The 13,628-nt window shown below is 39.6% G+C and overlaps 1 protein-coding gene across 4 annotated transcripts in view; it reads left to right on the top strand.

Moving 5' to 3' along the window:
- Positions 1–13,628, top strand: part of MYOM1 (myomesin 1) — a 161,736-nt gene that overhangs the window by 108,818 nt on the left and 39,290 nt on the right. For all 4 annotated transcript variants that reach the window (XM_032421171.1, XM_032421168.1, XM_032421169.1 and 1 more), the window contains 3 exons: positions 2,324–2,450; positions 5,051–5,235; positions 7,355–7,469. In XM_032421171.1, the coding sequence (XP_032277062.1) occupies positions 2,324–2,450; positions 5,051–5,235; positions 7,355–7,469 (427 nt within the window). The remainder of the gene's footprint in view (positions 1–2,323; positions 2,451–5,050; positions 5,236–7,354; positions 7,470–13,628) is intronic.

The raw sequence follows: 13,628 nt of genomic DNA, 5'->3' as shown, positions 1-13,628 counted from the left end.
TTGGGTCTAGGCTTTGATTTCTGAGTTCCTCTGCTTTTGAGATAATCAAAACCAAAGGTCAAATTTTTCTTTATTGGCAACTATCCCCAAGGTAAAAGCTACTTCTGTGTTCCACTTATCTTTTTTTTGGTTTCCTATTTCCCTTTATTCTGTCCTGATAATTCTGTAACATCTTTTTTTTTTTTAATATTTTATTTATTTATTCGAGAGAGAGCAAGTGAGAGAGAGCATAAGCAGGGTGAAGGGCAGAGGGAGAAGCAGAGTCCCTGCTAAGTGGGGAGCCCGATGTGGGACTCAATCCCGGGACACTGGGATCATGACCTGAGCCGAAGGCAGACACTTAACCAACTGAGCCACCCAGGCACCCAATTCTGTAACATCTTGACACTAATTTGATGCTTTTGAAAAGATTTTTTAAAGATATTTTTATCTAGTATTTTGAATTTTTTAGCAAGACAATTAATCTCTGTAGCCTAGTTCACCATTGCCAGAAAAAGAAGTCCCATGCCACAGTATTTCACCTAAGCCTAGAATGACGAACTTTTACCATTTGCCTAGGACTCTCCTAATTTCAACACTATACCGCCTACATCCTTAGAAACCCCATAGTCCCAGGAAAACTGGAATGGTTGGTCATACTAATGGAGCCCCAAAACAGCCCTGTACCTGAATAAAGTACTTTTAGATCCAAGTTATCTACACGATGGTTTCCTCTTAATTAAAAAGATCTTCCCTTCTTAAAGGGAATGTGTGTGCATGTGTGTGTGAATCAAAAAGGGAGTTTGTATTATTCTGTTACCATAACATATAGCCATTATATTCACCTTATACCCTAAATAACTGGCAAGACAAGCCCTCTTGCAGATGAACTTATGACTTCATGATCAAATCAGGTGTAGACTGGATCATAGATATATACTTGTTTTGCCTTGTCTTAAGTCATACAATAGGTAAGCTTTGTTAATTCAGCTGATTCCATCAATACCTCCATTATTAAGCATTTTTTTTTTAAGATTTTATTTATTTATTTGACAGAGAGAGACACAGTGAGAGAGGGAATACAAGCAGGGGAAGTGGGAGAGGGAGAAGCAGGCTTCCCACAAAGCAGGGAGCCCGATGCGGGGCTCGATCCCAGGACCCTGGGATCATGACTTGAGCCGAAGGCAGACAGACGCTTAATGACTGAGCCACCCAGACACCCCATTATTAAGCATTTTTAAAAGATTTTATTTACTTATTTGAGAGAGAGCGAGAGCATGAGCGGCGGGGGGGGGGGTGCACAGGGAGAGGGACAAGCAGACTCCCCTGAGCACAGATCCTGACTTGGGCCTCGATCCCAGGACCCTGAGATCATGACCTGAGCCGAAATCAACAGTTAGACACTTAACTGACTGAGCCACCTAGGCGCCCCCATTTATTAAGCATTTTTAATGCTCAAAGGATTGTGTATAGTCCATGGATTTTTTTCACACTAATATATTCCATCATTTCTATTTTGCAAATGTTTCACATTCATTACTTTATCACATATATTTACCACAACCCAATTTCTTCTGAGGGATATAGAAAACATTAGGTCAATAGGGAGCACAAAAATGAGAAGATTTTGAATATTTTGATTCCTAGCTTAGAATTCTTTTAATTTTCATCTGTACAAGCATTAATTTTCTATTAATTTGTTATGAAACAGTGTCCATGAGTCAGGAGTTTAGGCATGGCTTAGATGGGTCTTCTGCTTGGGCTCTCACAAAGATGTCAGCTGGGCTCATTCTCCTCTGGAGCTGAGTTCCTCTTCCAAGCTGATTCAGTTATTGGCAGAATTTAGTTCTTTCAGCTGTAAGTCTGGGGCCCTCTGCTTCTAGAGGCTGCCCTTCTCCAAATTTGAGTGGCTAGGTAGTTCACAACCTGGCATTCGCTTCTTCAACGCCATCAGGACAGTGTTCTCATCATGGAAGTCCCAAACCCTATTTTGACAGTTTTCATCTGATTAAATCAGGCCTACCCAGGATAATCTCCCTTTTGATGAACTCAAAAATCCACTGATTAGGGACTTTAATTACATCTGTAATATCCTCTCTCCTTGTCCATATGATGGAACAACAATCACAGGGTGATATTCCAATACCTTTGCCATATTCTCTTGGTTGGAAGCAGGTCACAGGCTTCACCCACACTCAAGGGGAGTAGATTACAAAAGGGTATAACTCACTGGGGGTCACTTCAGGGTGTGTGCAACACAGGAGGTAAGTAAACAAAATATTGAACAACTTAAAAAAAAATACCTGAATCAACATCCCCTCTCTGTGATATTGTCATGTTGCAGATTAGCAACTTGAAGGAAAACATGGTGTATCAGTTCCAAGTGGCAGCCATGAACATCGCTGGGTTGGGAGAGCCCTCAGCAGTAAGCGAATGCTTCAAATGTGAAGAGTGGACCATTGCTGTTCCAGGTAAATCATGAAAAACATTTCTCAGCACTGAGGCTTGGGGTTTCTTTCAAAAGAACCTACAACTTGGAAGTAAATTTAAGTGCCATATAGACAGCTCCTAAGGGAAAAGAATTCTCTTTTGTTTACCTGAGATATTTTTATAATCCTATTAAATAATAGGTGCCAATATAAAACTGGCTATGACTTCTTGTGCTTGTATTCCAAATAAATCCTAGAGCCCTCATAGTTATACCTCTGCTTGGAATAAGATTAACAGAAGCACAAATCTGAGTTCCAATGATCGTTGAAAAGGAATTCTCATTTTTGTTTGTGCTTCTTAATAAAGACCACTGAAGAGCATCCAATTCGTATCCCACAACAAAAGGTCTCAAAAACTTCTTCCTGTACTCCCTAATTCTCATGCATTCTCCCACTGTGCTGGAACCTTTCATTTATCAACCTCCCCCAAATCTCTCTCTCCAAGCTCAGCCAATGTGGCTCCTCTTCCTTGTTGTCTCTCTCCTCCCTTGCTGCTAGCTCTTTATTATATTATGTAGGCAGACTTAACATGTCTGCCTAGGACTTAAGTTCTGGACTTTCTCCGCTTCTCCAGTCCTTTCGATCTCTCTACACTTTTGTCTCAACTCTGCATCACAATAAATTTCCTGAAACTGGTGGAAATATTCTCCTTTGAAGGTTGCCATAGTGGGTGGTTGGCTGAACAGGGAAGAAAATGGGGAGAAGGTAGAAACATTTACCTGTGCTTTTTAAACATAGCGACAACACTGAACTAATTAAAAAATTGAATACAAATAAATTTACTAAGCCATTAAGTTTCAAACTAGCAAGACATTAATGTATTTGGTGGGTGATTTTATTTTGCTTCCAACAGTACCAACTTCACAGACCCAACAAGTGCCACAGGATGACTAGATTCTCCCACTTGGGTTTAATATTCAACATACGTAACAACTGGTATAGCACCAGTATCGACCACATTAGAACACAAGGCCATGCTGGAGCATACTGGATAGATCCAGCCCTGTCCCTGATGCCACCCTTTTCCTCTACTTGAAACGCTAGTGCCCTTGAAGAACCATCATTTTTGCCTTTGCTTAGAGAGCTTCTGTTTGCATCACTTCTCCATCAAGTGTGAATAAAAAGATTACAAGAGAAACCCAAGAGAAGTTCAAGCACTCACTCAACTTCAGTAAATATACAGGGCAAACATGCTGCCTTTCCTTGCACCTCCTTTAAGCCAGTTGGTATTTCTTAAGCTCTTTCTCTCACCTACACAAAAGTGGATCTGTTTTTAAATTCTTGCAATTCCTGAATAAAGTTAAAATATGAGTGACTAGAGACTAAGAAATACTGAGCAGGCTTGTGGAAAATGTTTTGATTGAAAGAGATGTAGTTAGCAAAAGAGGTTGTAGGGTGAGTGCTACCTGTTTGGATGCCTCATGGGGTTCTGAGGATAACACAAGAAAATGATTTAAAGTCCTCTTTGCGAAACAGAACATGACACTATTATAAGGCATTGATGTTATTATTTAAATCTATTACCACGTTATTTAAACCTCTTACCTTGTCGGAAGGCAAGGATGACACATACCTGTGACTGTTAAGCCAAGGGACAGGGCCCCACAAATATTGAGCTATTAATTGCAAAATGCGAAAGCATTGCATAGCATATGTTTGTAGCTGGCTTTTAGGGCACTGTGAGTCAGTTCAGGGGATTTTGATTGGTTGGTTAGAAATCAGTTATTTAAAAGAAAAAAACGTCAGGAAAAAAGAAAATAAATATATCACCTACATAGCAGCTGGTGGTCATGGAAAGATGTGGGAGATCACTTAGTAGTTTGGATTCTCCCAAGAGTGCAAAGAGCACATGGGCAGGGAAGACATTTGGCTTTCTTCCTAAACAGGTTGATCAAGTTACTTGGCTTCTTTGCGTTTTCTGTTGTCTTAAGGATGAATGAGATAAATAAATATAAAGTACCTAGCAGTGTTTAGCTGGGACCCACGGGATCGATTTTATTTGTTTTGGTGAAAGTTCTTTGTAAACTGTAATTGTAGTTTGTTTTTACTCCTAGATAGAATATTTGCTTTATGGAAAAGATTTCCCTCAAGAGGGGAGCTATTTTGTAATATATTCCTTTTTCCTGTAAAAGAAATATTACTATCTATATTCATATGCCATCAAATAGGGTTGCTTTCTTCATCCTCATTTGAGGTTTAGGGGAATTTTCAGATTACCATCCAAAAATAATCTGAAACTGAACCTGCAACCAAATTAAGCTGTTCTTGATAAAAGATGAGGACCACAAGCCCAGGGACACCCTGAAGGCAAGTTTTCATCCAGCCTCGGAGTGGGGGGCACTTTGAATTGGCTCTAACCACCTGCTGCCCAGAAAGGGACTTAGTAGGTTGATGTAGAGCCATTGAGGAAACTTGACACAAAATGAACACAAAATACCTATTTCTACAGGAATGGTAGATTTCACAAAAGAAGAACACTGGATTCAGCTTTAAGACTTCAGATGTGGTTCTAGATTTACCCGTATTTGCATTTTGTCATCTACGTTATGATTTGTATACATTGGTCTCTGTCTATTTTTCAGGACCCCCACACAGTGTCAAATATAGTGAAGTCAGGAAAACCTCCCTGGTTCTGCAGTGGAAGCCTCCTATCCACTCTGGAAGGACTCCAGTCACTGGTTACTTTGTGGACTTGAAGGAGGCCAAGGCCAAGGATAGCCAATGGCGAGGACTCAACAAGGCAGCTATTAAAAACACGTACCTGAGGGTAAGAGGGTGCTCATATTTTGAGAAACCTTTTTTTAAAAAGAAGAAATGCTCCCCAAATGATATTAACTTTAAAGTTAGCAAGATAAAACACAACATTTCTGCTGTGGTCTATTTCATATATTGGGTCCTCATAAGATTCCATTTAGCAGTGGTTGGGGATGGGGGGAGTTTCTGGTGCTTAAAGCAATTTGGTTATATTTAACCTGAATCCCTTAGCCTAGCTTCAGAAAATATTCCACAAGCTCCCTCCTCTCTCTTCTTTCCCTCCTTGCCTCTACTTATCCACCTCACATTTTTGTTACTCACGGTCTTAGAAAGGTGACTTTCTCATTTCTTCCTCTGATTTTTTTTTGAGGATGGTTTTTGATTTGAGGGTGTTATTTTCATAGCATTCATGCCAGCAAGGCTTTACCTGCTGATTCCTTTGAGTCACGCTCTGTCTCACTTCATGGGCTCCCTCAAGCTTATGCTCACGTGAGCACCCAGAGGCTAGTGGAATGGGTTCACTCAACTCGGACCTAATCCTCACCCTTATCCGCATCTTTGCCTTCCAGATTCCTCTAAAGTGTTGTCATTGAACAAATTCCTAACTTCATTTACCAGAGACTGTTCTACTAAAGCCACTGAATCTCACTTGTAACAAATGGATATCTCAAAAGAATGTTTTCTCCTATGTCAGCGGTGACACCTGGAGACCCTGAAATCCACACTAGGGCTTCAGAAACTGTGGGAAATATGATTCTGACTCTTATGACTTAGAATGAAGTGTGGCTTCGCCACAATCATACAAAAAGCAGCACACTGCATTTCGTTTGCAGTCTGATCTGTTGCCAGAATAAGCCACTGCCTAGAGGGGGTGAGCCTTGGAAGCTACTCAGAGTATGCCTGCTCTAAAAGTTCTCTCCCATTGACCTGCCACTGTGGACTAAAGTCCATGCCATCTGTCAGCCTTTCTCCAGGGTTGAGGTATTTACCGTCCCCATAAAAAATATAAATATATCCTCCAAGAGAGATGACCTTTAAATATGCCATCAACTCATCTTAGCATATGCCAGTGAGCTCCCCAGCCCCTTACAAAACCTTGAGGAGGTAGGAAAGGTCACATTTCATGGGGAAGAGAAAAAGATAAAGGAAGGTCAGGAAGTTAGCATGCTGTTTGGTTGTCCAAATGAGTCAGGAGGCCTCTAGATTCAAAGAAACTCCCAAAGGACAGTGTAAAATAAAAGTCAGACACATCCTGGATGGTGATGGTGTGTATTTATGGCCAGGATAATTTCCAAATCTTCAATTTGCCGCAGCACAGGATCCCAAGAGCTGAGGCTGGACTTGACTCAAGTTAAGCGCCAAGCAAAGGGGACCAACAGCCCAGAAAAAATGGGCAGGAAGAAAAAATAATACAGTTTAAACATATCAAAGAATGGTTAAGTTCACTCATTTGAAAAAAGAAAAAGAAGAGAGGCGAATATAGGAAAGAGGGAGAGAGATTGACATTGAGGTTGAATGTGCCTCACAAACTGGGAGGTGAATTTCCTGTAAGGAAATTATCTTAGAGTTTGTCCACAATTTTTTTTTAAAGATTTTATTTATTTATTTGACAGAGGGAGAGATAGTGAGAGCAGGAACACAAGCAGGGGGAGTGGGAGAGGGAGAAGCAGACTCCCCGCTGAGCAGGGAGCCCAATGCTGGGCTCGATCCCAGGACCTGAGCCGAAGGCAGACGCTTAACTGACTGAGCCACCCAGGCGCCCCGTTTGTCCACAATTTTTAAAGTGAAAATAGACTTACTGACTTTTCTGATTATAAAACGGACACATGCTCATGATGAAAAATTCAAATAATATAGGCATAAAGAAGTAGAGATGTCCTATAATCTTCATACCTATTGTGATATAGATTCACTCTTCTGGGTGTTTTATATTCAGAAAAATTTCAGGCCTGAGGTGGAGAAAAAAATGTACATGTTAAAAAGTTTAATCTGGTAACCTTAAGTGAGGATGGGAGATAGAGTTCCACGAATGGGAGAAGGTGAACTCTACAATGAAATTGTATGTACGAACGAAGAACACTTCTGTTTAAATGACATGGAGCACCCATCACTTCTATGCCTGCTTCTTCCAGGTACAAGGCCTCCAGGAGGGCGTCAGCTACGTGTTCCGTGTCCGAGCCGTCAACCAGGCAGGTGTCGGCAAGCCATCAGACGTTGCTGGGCCTGTTGTGGCAGAAACCCGTCCAGGTGGGCTTTTACGCTTTCATTAAAATTAATCTCATCTGTGTAAGATACCAAAGCAACATTCAGTCTTACTTTCTATGTTTTTCCTAATTTCCAAAATTATCAATGTATGCTATCTGAATAGTTGATAAGTTTGGCCTGCGGACGTGAGTCATTTATTGCATCATAGGCGCTCTTAGGACAGGGGTAAACCAGGTTTGAAGTGATCCAGGGCTATTCTGGTCTATACCTAAAAACAGGGAAGTTCTTGATCAAATTATGTTTCCTGGACTGACCATTTCAAGCATACATTCCTGGGACGTTATTCCTATTACTATACTGTGGCCATTAAGTCCTACAAGCGTATTTTCCCAGTTGTAGGAGAAGCTGAACAGCCTAGTGAACAAGAATGATTCTTAAACAAAAGCAGAATTTATATAACTGTAGCTATTAATTTAAGCCAGGGGTCAGTGAATGTTTTCTGTGAAGGACCAGATAGTAAATATTTTCAGCTCTGTGGCCATATCGTCCCTGTCACAATATCAACTCTGCCATGGCACAAAAGCAGCCATAGATAATACATAAACTCATGAGCAGGGCTGTGTTCTAATAAAACTTTATTGTGCCAGTTATATGCATTATATATTACATGTATTATGAAATTTAAATTTTAAGTAATTTTCACATGCCTTGAAATATTAATTTTCTTTTGATTTTTTTTCAACTGTTTAAAAATGTAAAAACCATTCTTAGCTTGCAGTCCATACAAAAAGAGGCAATGGGCCAAATTTAGCCTGCAGACCATAGTTTGCTGACTCCTGGGTAAAACTAGCAGCAGTTTTAACTGGATGATCTATAGAGTGGCAGGAACTTTCACTTCCCAGTTTGAAGAGATGCCATGATTGGACTAAGGAAGACAGTCTTCCCTTTTATTATGTGAACAAACTTTACAGTGTTCACTGTGCAAATAGTTTCAGATTATTACATAATAATTATTTATTTTTATTTTGTCATTTAATCTCTGTTGCTTTTCAAAGTTATTATGTATTTCAGCTCATAGAAGTTACATTAAGGAAAGCACTATAATGGTCAGCATAGGGAATATAGGCAATCATTTTGTATACTTTGTATAGTGACAGATGGTAACTAGGCCTGTCAAGGTGATCATTTCATAAATATTGAATCACTACATTGTACATGTGAAATTAATATAATATTGTGCCAGTTATAAATCAATAAAAAATAACTTCTAAAAAAGCATTGGAAATGAGAGAGGATAAAAACCTATTAACCCGTTATTTTAAGTTTGCCTTCATTGTAGTCCAAGCATGTTCACTTCAATACACCTCGATTTTCAGATTAAAATAAAGAGTAGATATATAATGTGGTATTTATTTTTATGATAAGGAAAGAAAGTAAACATAGAAACTTTTGCTCTCACTGCATATTACTTGAAAAGTATGTCAAAAGTATTCTTTTAGGAAGTATCTACCCTTCTCATGCTATTACTTCATAACCTACTTTCAACTACTCTTATAACTACCCTCTAAGACCTGGGTGTGAAAAATGACCTTATACACAAGTGTGGAAGTTGTCTGGAGAAAGTGCCACACCTCATATAAGTCCCTTTTGCAAAATTTCATGAGAAAACAGGAAAACACTAGGCACGTATACACCAGGTAAAAGGCAACACGTGAAGACGCCAGGATATATTCATATAGGAATCAGACTCTGAAGTTGCCAGTTGTAAGGAAATAGAAACAAATGGACTTGCAAAGTGATCCCACTGCAGACTCTTAATAAGAAGAACATTTAGGTCACCATAGAGGTAAACTCTTCACCTAATCATCGATCAGCTAAAAGCACCCTTGAGGCAGTGGATTCCAACTCTGATCAACTGAAGAAAGGTTCAATTGATTTCTTAGTTTCTCATCCATAGCCTCAGAATGGCAGGTGGCCAGGTATGACATTAATAAAACTACCACTATGGAAATTTGACCACCAGAAAATGATCTTCTGATGAGCTCGTGGATGAAGAGTTTTGTTTCACTGATTTGGAAGTCATTTTTTGTGGTCATTCCATTCCCAGAATATAACTACAAAGAACAGCTGCAGACATTGATCCACAAAACAGCACCAGATGAAGCCAGTCTTTGGCTCACAGCCTAGGAAAGAATCCTAGGATGTACAAAGTCAAAGTGCTTCAGCATGAAGGAGCACCAAAACCCAGGAGACACATGGACTTGTTCATATGCAACAGGCACATTCATTCTTGGGACGTACATTTCTTAAGCAGCTATGATGTGTCAGCACAATAGGCATGGGCAACAGGAGCAGAGGAATACGATATCATCACTCTGTATCAGGCTTACAATCTAGGTGGAAAACTCAGAGCTTACAACATGGTGTGTGATGAGAGCTATGATAGATGTTCATAAAATATTTCTCATACCCGAATAGGCTATAAACTGGGGTTTCATAGTCCCTGTAAAAACTTACATGTAGTGGGGCGCCTGGGTGGCTCAGTCGTTAAGCGTCTGCCTTCAGCTCAGGTCATGATCCCAGCGTCCTGGGATCGAGTCCCACATCGGGCTCCCTGCTCCGCGGGAAGCCTGCTTCTCCCTCTCCCACTCCCCCTGCTTGTGTTCCTGCTCTCACTATGTCTCTCTCTGTCAAATAAATAAATAAAATTAAAAAAAAAAAAAAAAACAAACAAACAACAAAAAAAAAACTTACATGTAGTGTAAAGTTGTCTGTATTTAATAATTTTCTTAAATACCAATATTTTACTTTTACCCAGATATTTATTTTATGTTAGAATGGATAGGGCAGGGGTGGGGAGGCATGTTACCAATTTCAAGATTTGGGGTGTGAAATTTGGATTGCTATTGCAGAAGAACAACTTCTTTTGGAATCTATTATTAAAATTTCAGAAAATAAAGCTCATCGTGTAACAGCAAGCCTCAAATAGGTCTAACAAGATATCCCAACTGTAATCTGAATTTGAGTTGAAAGTTAACTTAATCCACCAGGGTTGGGAGGATCACTGGTATCCCTTTGAAGTCAATGAATATGCCAGCAGATGTAGCTCAGCCCCTGCCAGAATGTCCAGTTGTTCTGCCAATGAGGACCCAGAAAAATGAACCCAGTGTATCATGCTTTACCAAGAAGTCTATTAAGCTAAAAAAAGCCTATAAGAAGAATAAGCTGAAAAACATTTAGTGTAGATTTGTTGGTATATAAAGGGTACTTCTGTTCTTGACATTTGATATTTTTCAAATAGTATGTGTTGATTGCATCAAGCCTGGGGCAGGAAGGCGAGGCAGAGGCAAGGTGAGCCAGATCAGATGGGAGATAAAAGAAAGACCTGCCAAGGTGTGGCAGGTGATCTGGAGGGCAACAAATGACTGGCGGTCCGGGCTGCAGGTATTGTTACCAGAGACTCAGCAGCAGGCAGGAGAATTCAGGTGATGCACAGGAGGGCCCAAACACAAGGCAGAGTCCCAAGCAGAAACCAGCTACCAGAAGTTAGGACTTAGTCACTAGGAGCAAGGCAGGTTAGAAGAACGCAACACTAGAAGGATTGATTGAGTTAACAACCTCCTAACCAATTCCAGTTTCTGAAAACTGGTTGGTCATAGAACCTGGCAGGACTGAGAAGGCAAACGTGTGCTCAGTCGCCTAGAGGTGGAGTTTTCAAGGATTCAGAGCAGGAAGCCAGGCTGCCTGTTAAGCTCAACTGGCTTCAGTTAGAAAATTTCCCTTGTATTTGTTTATTGACTGTTCTCTTTCACCCATTAAAACAGTAGTCCTCAACCTTAGCTGTACATGAGAATCATGCCAAGAACTTTTTTTGAAAATACTGACTCCACCCAGACTCCACTGCAGACCAATTATATCAGAATCTCCAGGACTAAACGTAGGTTCATTTTTGTTTGTTTGTTTAGCCACTTGGGTAATTCTAGCATGAAACCAAGGTTGTGAACTTTGCTTTACACTGTGGGCTCCTTCAAAACAGGAACTGTGTGTCTTTTCTCCCTATATGCAAGGGCCTAGTACCTGGTGTGTGGTAGTCATTTATTAAATGAAAAAAATAATGGATGACTACCATGTTTTGGCCAGTGAGTATGACTCTTTTATAGCCACAGTGTGTAAACTTAACTCTAGATATTTTGTAATGGAGGCCGTGATGTGGGTACCAAAGTGGTAGGTCAGCCAGCAGTTTTGGTCTTAAACATAGGGGAGCTAAATATCACATGTGTCTGATTACATTAATTCAATTCTATCTGCTTCTATTCTGTCCCACTCTCCAGTTTTTTAAACATTGCACGAGCGCGCACACACACACACACACACCATGGAAAAGCACAAATAATTAAAGCTTGTAAAAACAATCTATTAATGCTGATGTAAGAGACTAAATTATGTGAGAAAAATTTGCATATCAGATTATGAAATATATAGGAATATGAACAGTTTACTGTGATTTCATTTTAGCTTTCAAATTTTTTTTTTTTTAAATCATTTTTTGGAGAGGAGGGACAGTTAATTTCCAAATCATTCATTTTAGCCCTGCGCTGTACCTTAACTCATTCACATACTGGGTGTGGTGGCACACCTGAAGGGACCATTAAAATGCCATTCCACATAATCTGGTATCCCCCTGTGTCCATATCAAGGATTTGTGTAGGGTAGGGTTGAGGTAGCAGACTCAAGACAACTCTTCTTCAATCCTTTTTAGACCAAAATAATCTCATTCAATTTTCTATAGCCAAATCTCCTGTGTTCTTACCTGAATTCTTCATGTTCTTGAGCAGATTCAAAGGTCGTTTTTGAGAAAATCTAAGTCCTGACAGATTTTGCTCCAATTTTCCAACCCAACTCTGTGGGAGAGTGGGATGGCCTTTCATCCAGATGAGAACATCCATAGGGAAGCCTTGACTTTGACAGCAGAATAGCAAATTTACTGCCTGCCAGTTAAGTATCTAAGCCATTTTGATCATACATTAATCAGCTTTAGAGAATATAGCTCTTCAGATATTTATGAGTTCAACCATGAAGTGACAGTAGCTCTGTGCTTGGCAAAAACTCAAATAGGCCATGGGACATTCTAAAAAGAAAATTTGAGGATGTTGTAACTACACCTTTCTTGACTCTGACACTGCACCGGGTCCATCTACACAGGCATGGTTCAGGGGATTAGCCTGGGCCTATTAGAAATGCTGGCATTATGTTAACTAACTAGAATTTAAATAAAAACTTGAAACCAGACAAAAAGAAACAAAAATGCTGGCATTATATTTGCTCTTGTTTTTTTCTAGAGTATTTATAAAAAGAATCATCCATCTGAATATCATACATCTTTCTAAAAATTGCTATAGAATTTTTTGCCCATTATATTTTAAGAACTCCTTTATTTACGGAATTCCACTATTGAACTTCCTCTTAGATTTTAATATGTGGAAAAGTTAGCCTTTCCAGTTGAACATAGTTACTTCCTTCATCATACAAAGAGGAATATATAAGCCAACATGTCCTTCCTTTTCAGATACAAGAAACTCTGAGCTCATTTTTTTTTTAAAGATTTTATTTATTTATTTGAGAGAGAGACTGAGATAGAGAGAGCATGAGAGGAGGGAGGGTCAGAGGGAGAAGCAGACTCCCTGCTGAGCAGGGAGCCCAATGTGGGACTCGATCCCAGGACTCCAGGATCATGACCTGAGCCGAAGGCAGTCGCTTAACCAACTGAGCCACCCAGACGCCCTCTGAGCTCATTTTTAAGTTGTTTAATCTGCTTTGAATTTTCCAAGAGATGTCTTTTTGTCCTCATATTTATTCTTTGTTGTCCCATATAATTTCTTTAAAGTATTTTCCCAAAATGCTATTTTCTCTGTAAAGCCAGAACACAGGAAGAGCCTACCTTTTTTCCGAAGGCCATCTCAATTCAATCTCCCATTATAGTAAGATTGTAAAATATTTGGCTTATAAATATCTTTATTCAAAGAACTATGTTAATAAATTAATTAAAACTAAATAGTAGTAGAAAGCTTTGAATTTGAAAAGCATTGAAAGATTGGATGGTATTGGCATCGTAATCGATGTGACAAATAAGGACAAGCTATAAGTTGTTGCATTGATCATTTTAAGACAATAACCTTGTTTTCTGTTTACACAGTGATATTT

The sequence above is a fragment of the Phoca vitulina genome, unplaced genomic scaffold (assembly GCF_004348235.1).
Source record: "Phoca vitulina isolate PV1807 unplaced genomic scaffold, GSC_HSeal_1.0 scaffold24, whole genome shotgun sequence".
Lineage (NCBI taxonomy): Eukaryota > Metazoa > Chordata > Mammalia > Carnivora > Phocidae > Phoca > Phoca vitulina.
The sequence above is the reverse complement of the archived record's forward strand: the minus strand, read 5'-3'. Positions and strand labels throughout refer to the sequence as shown.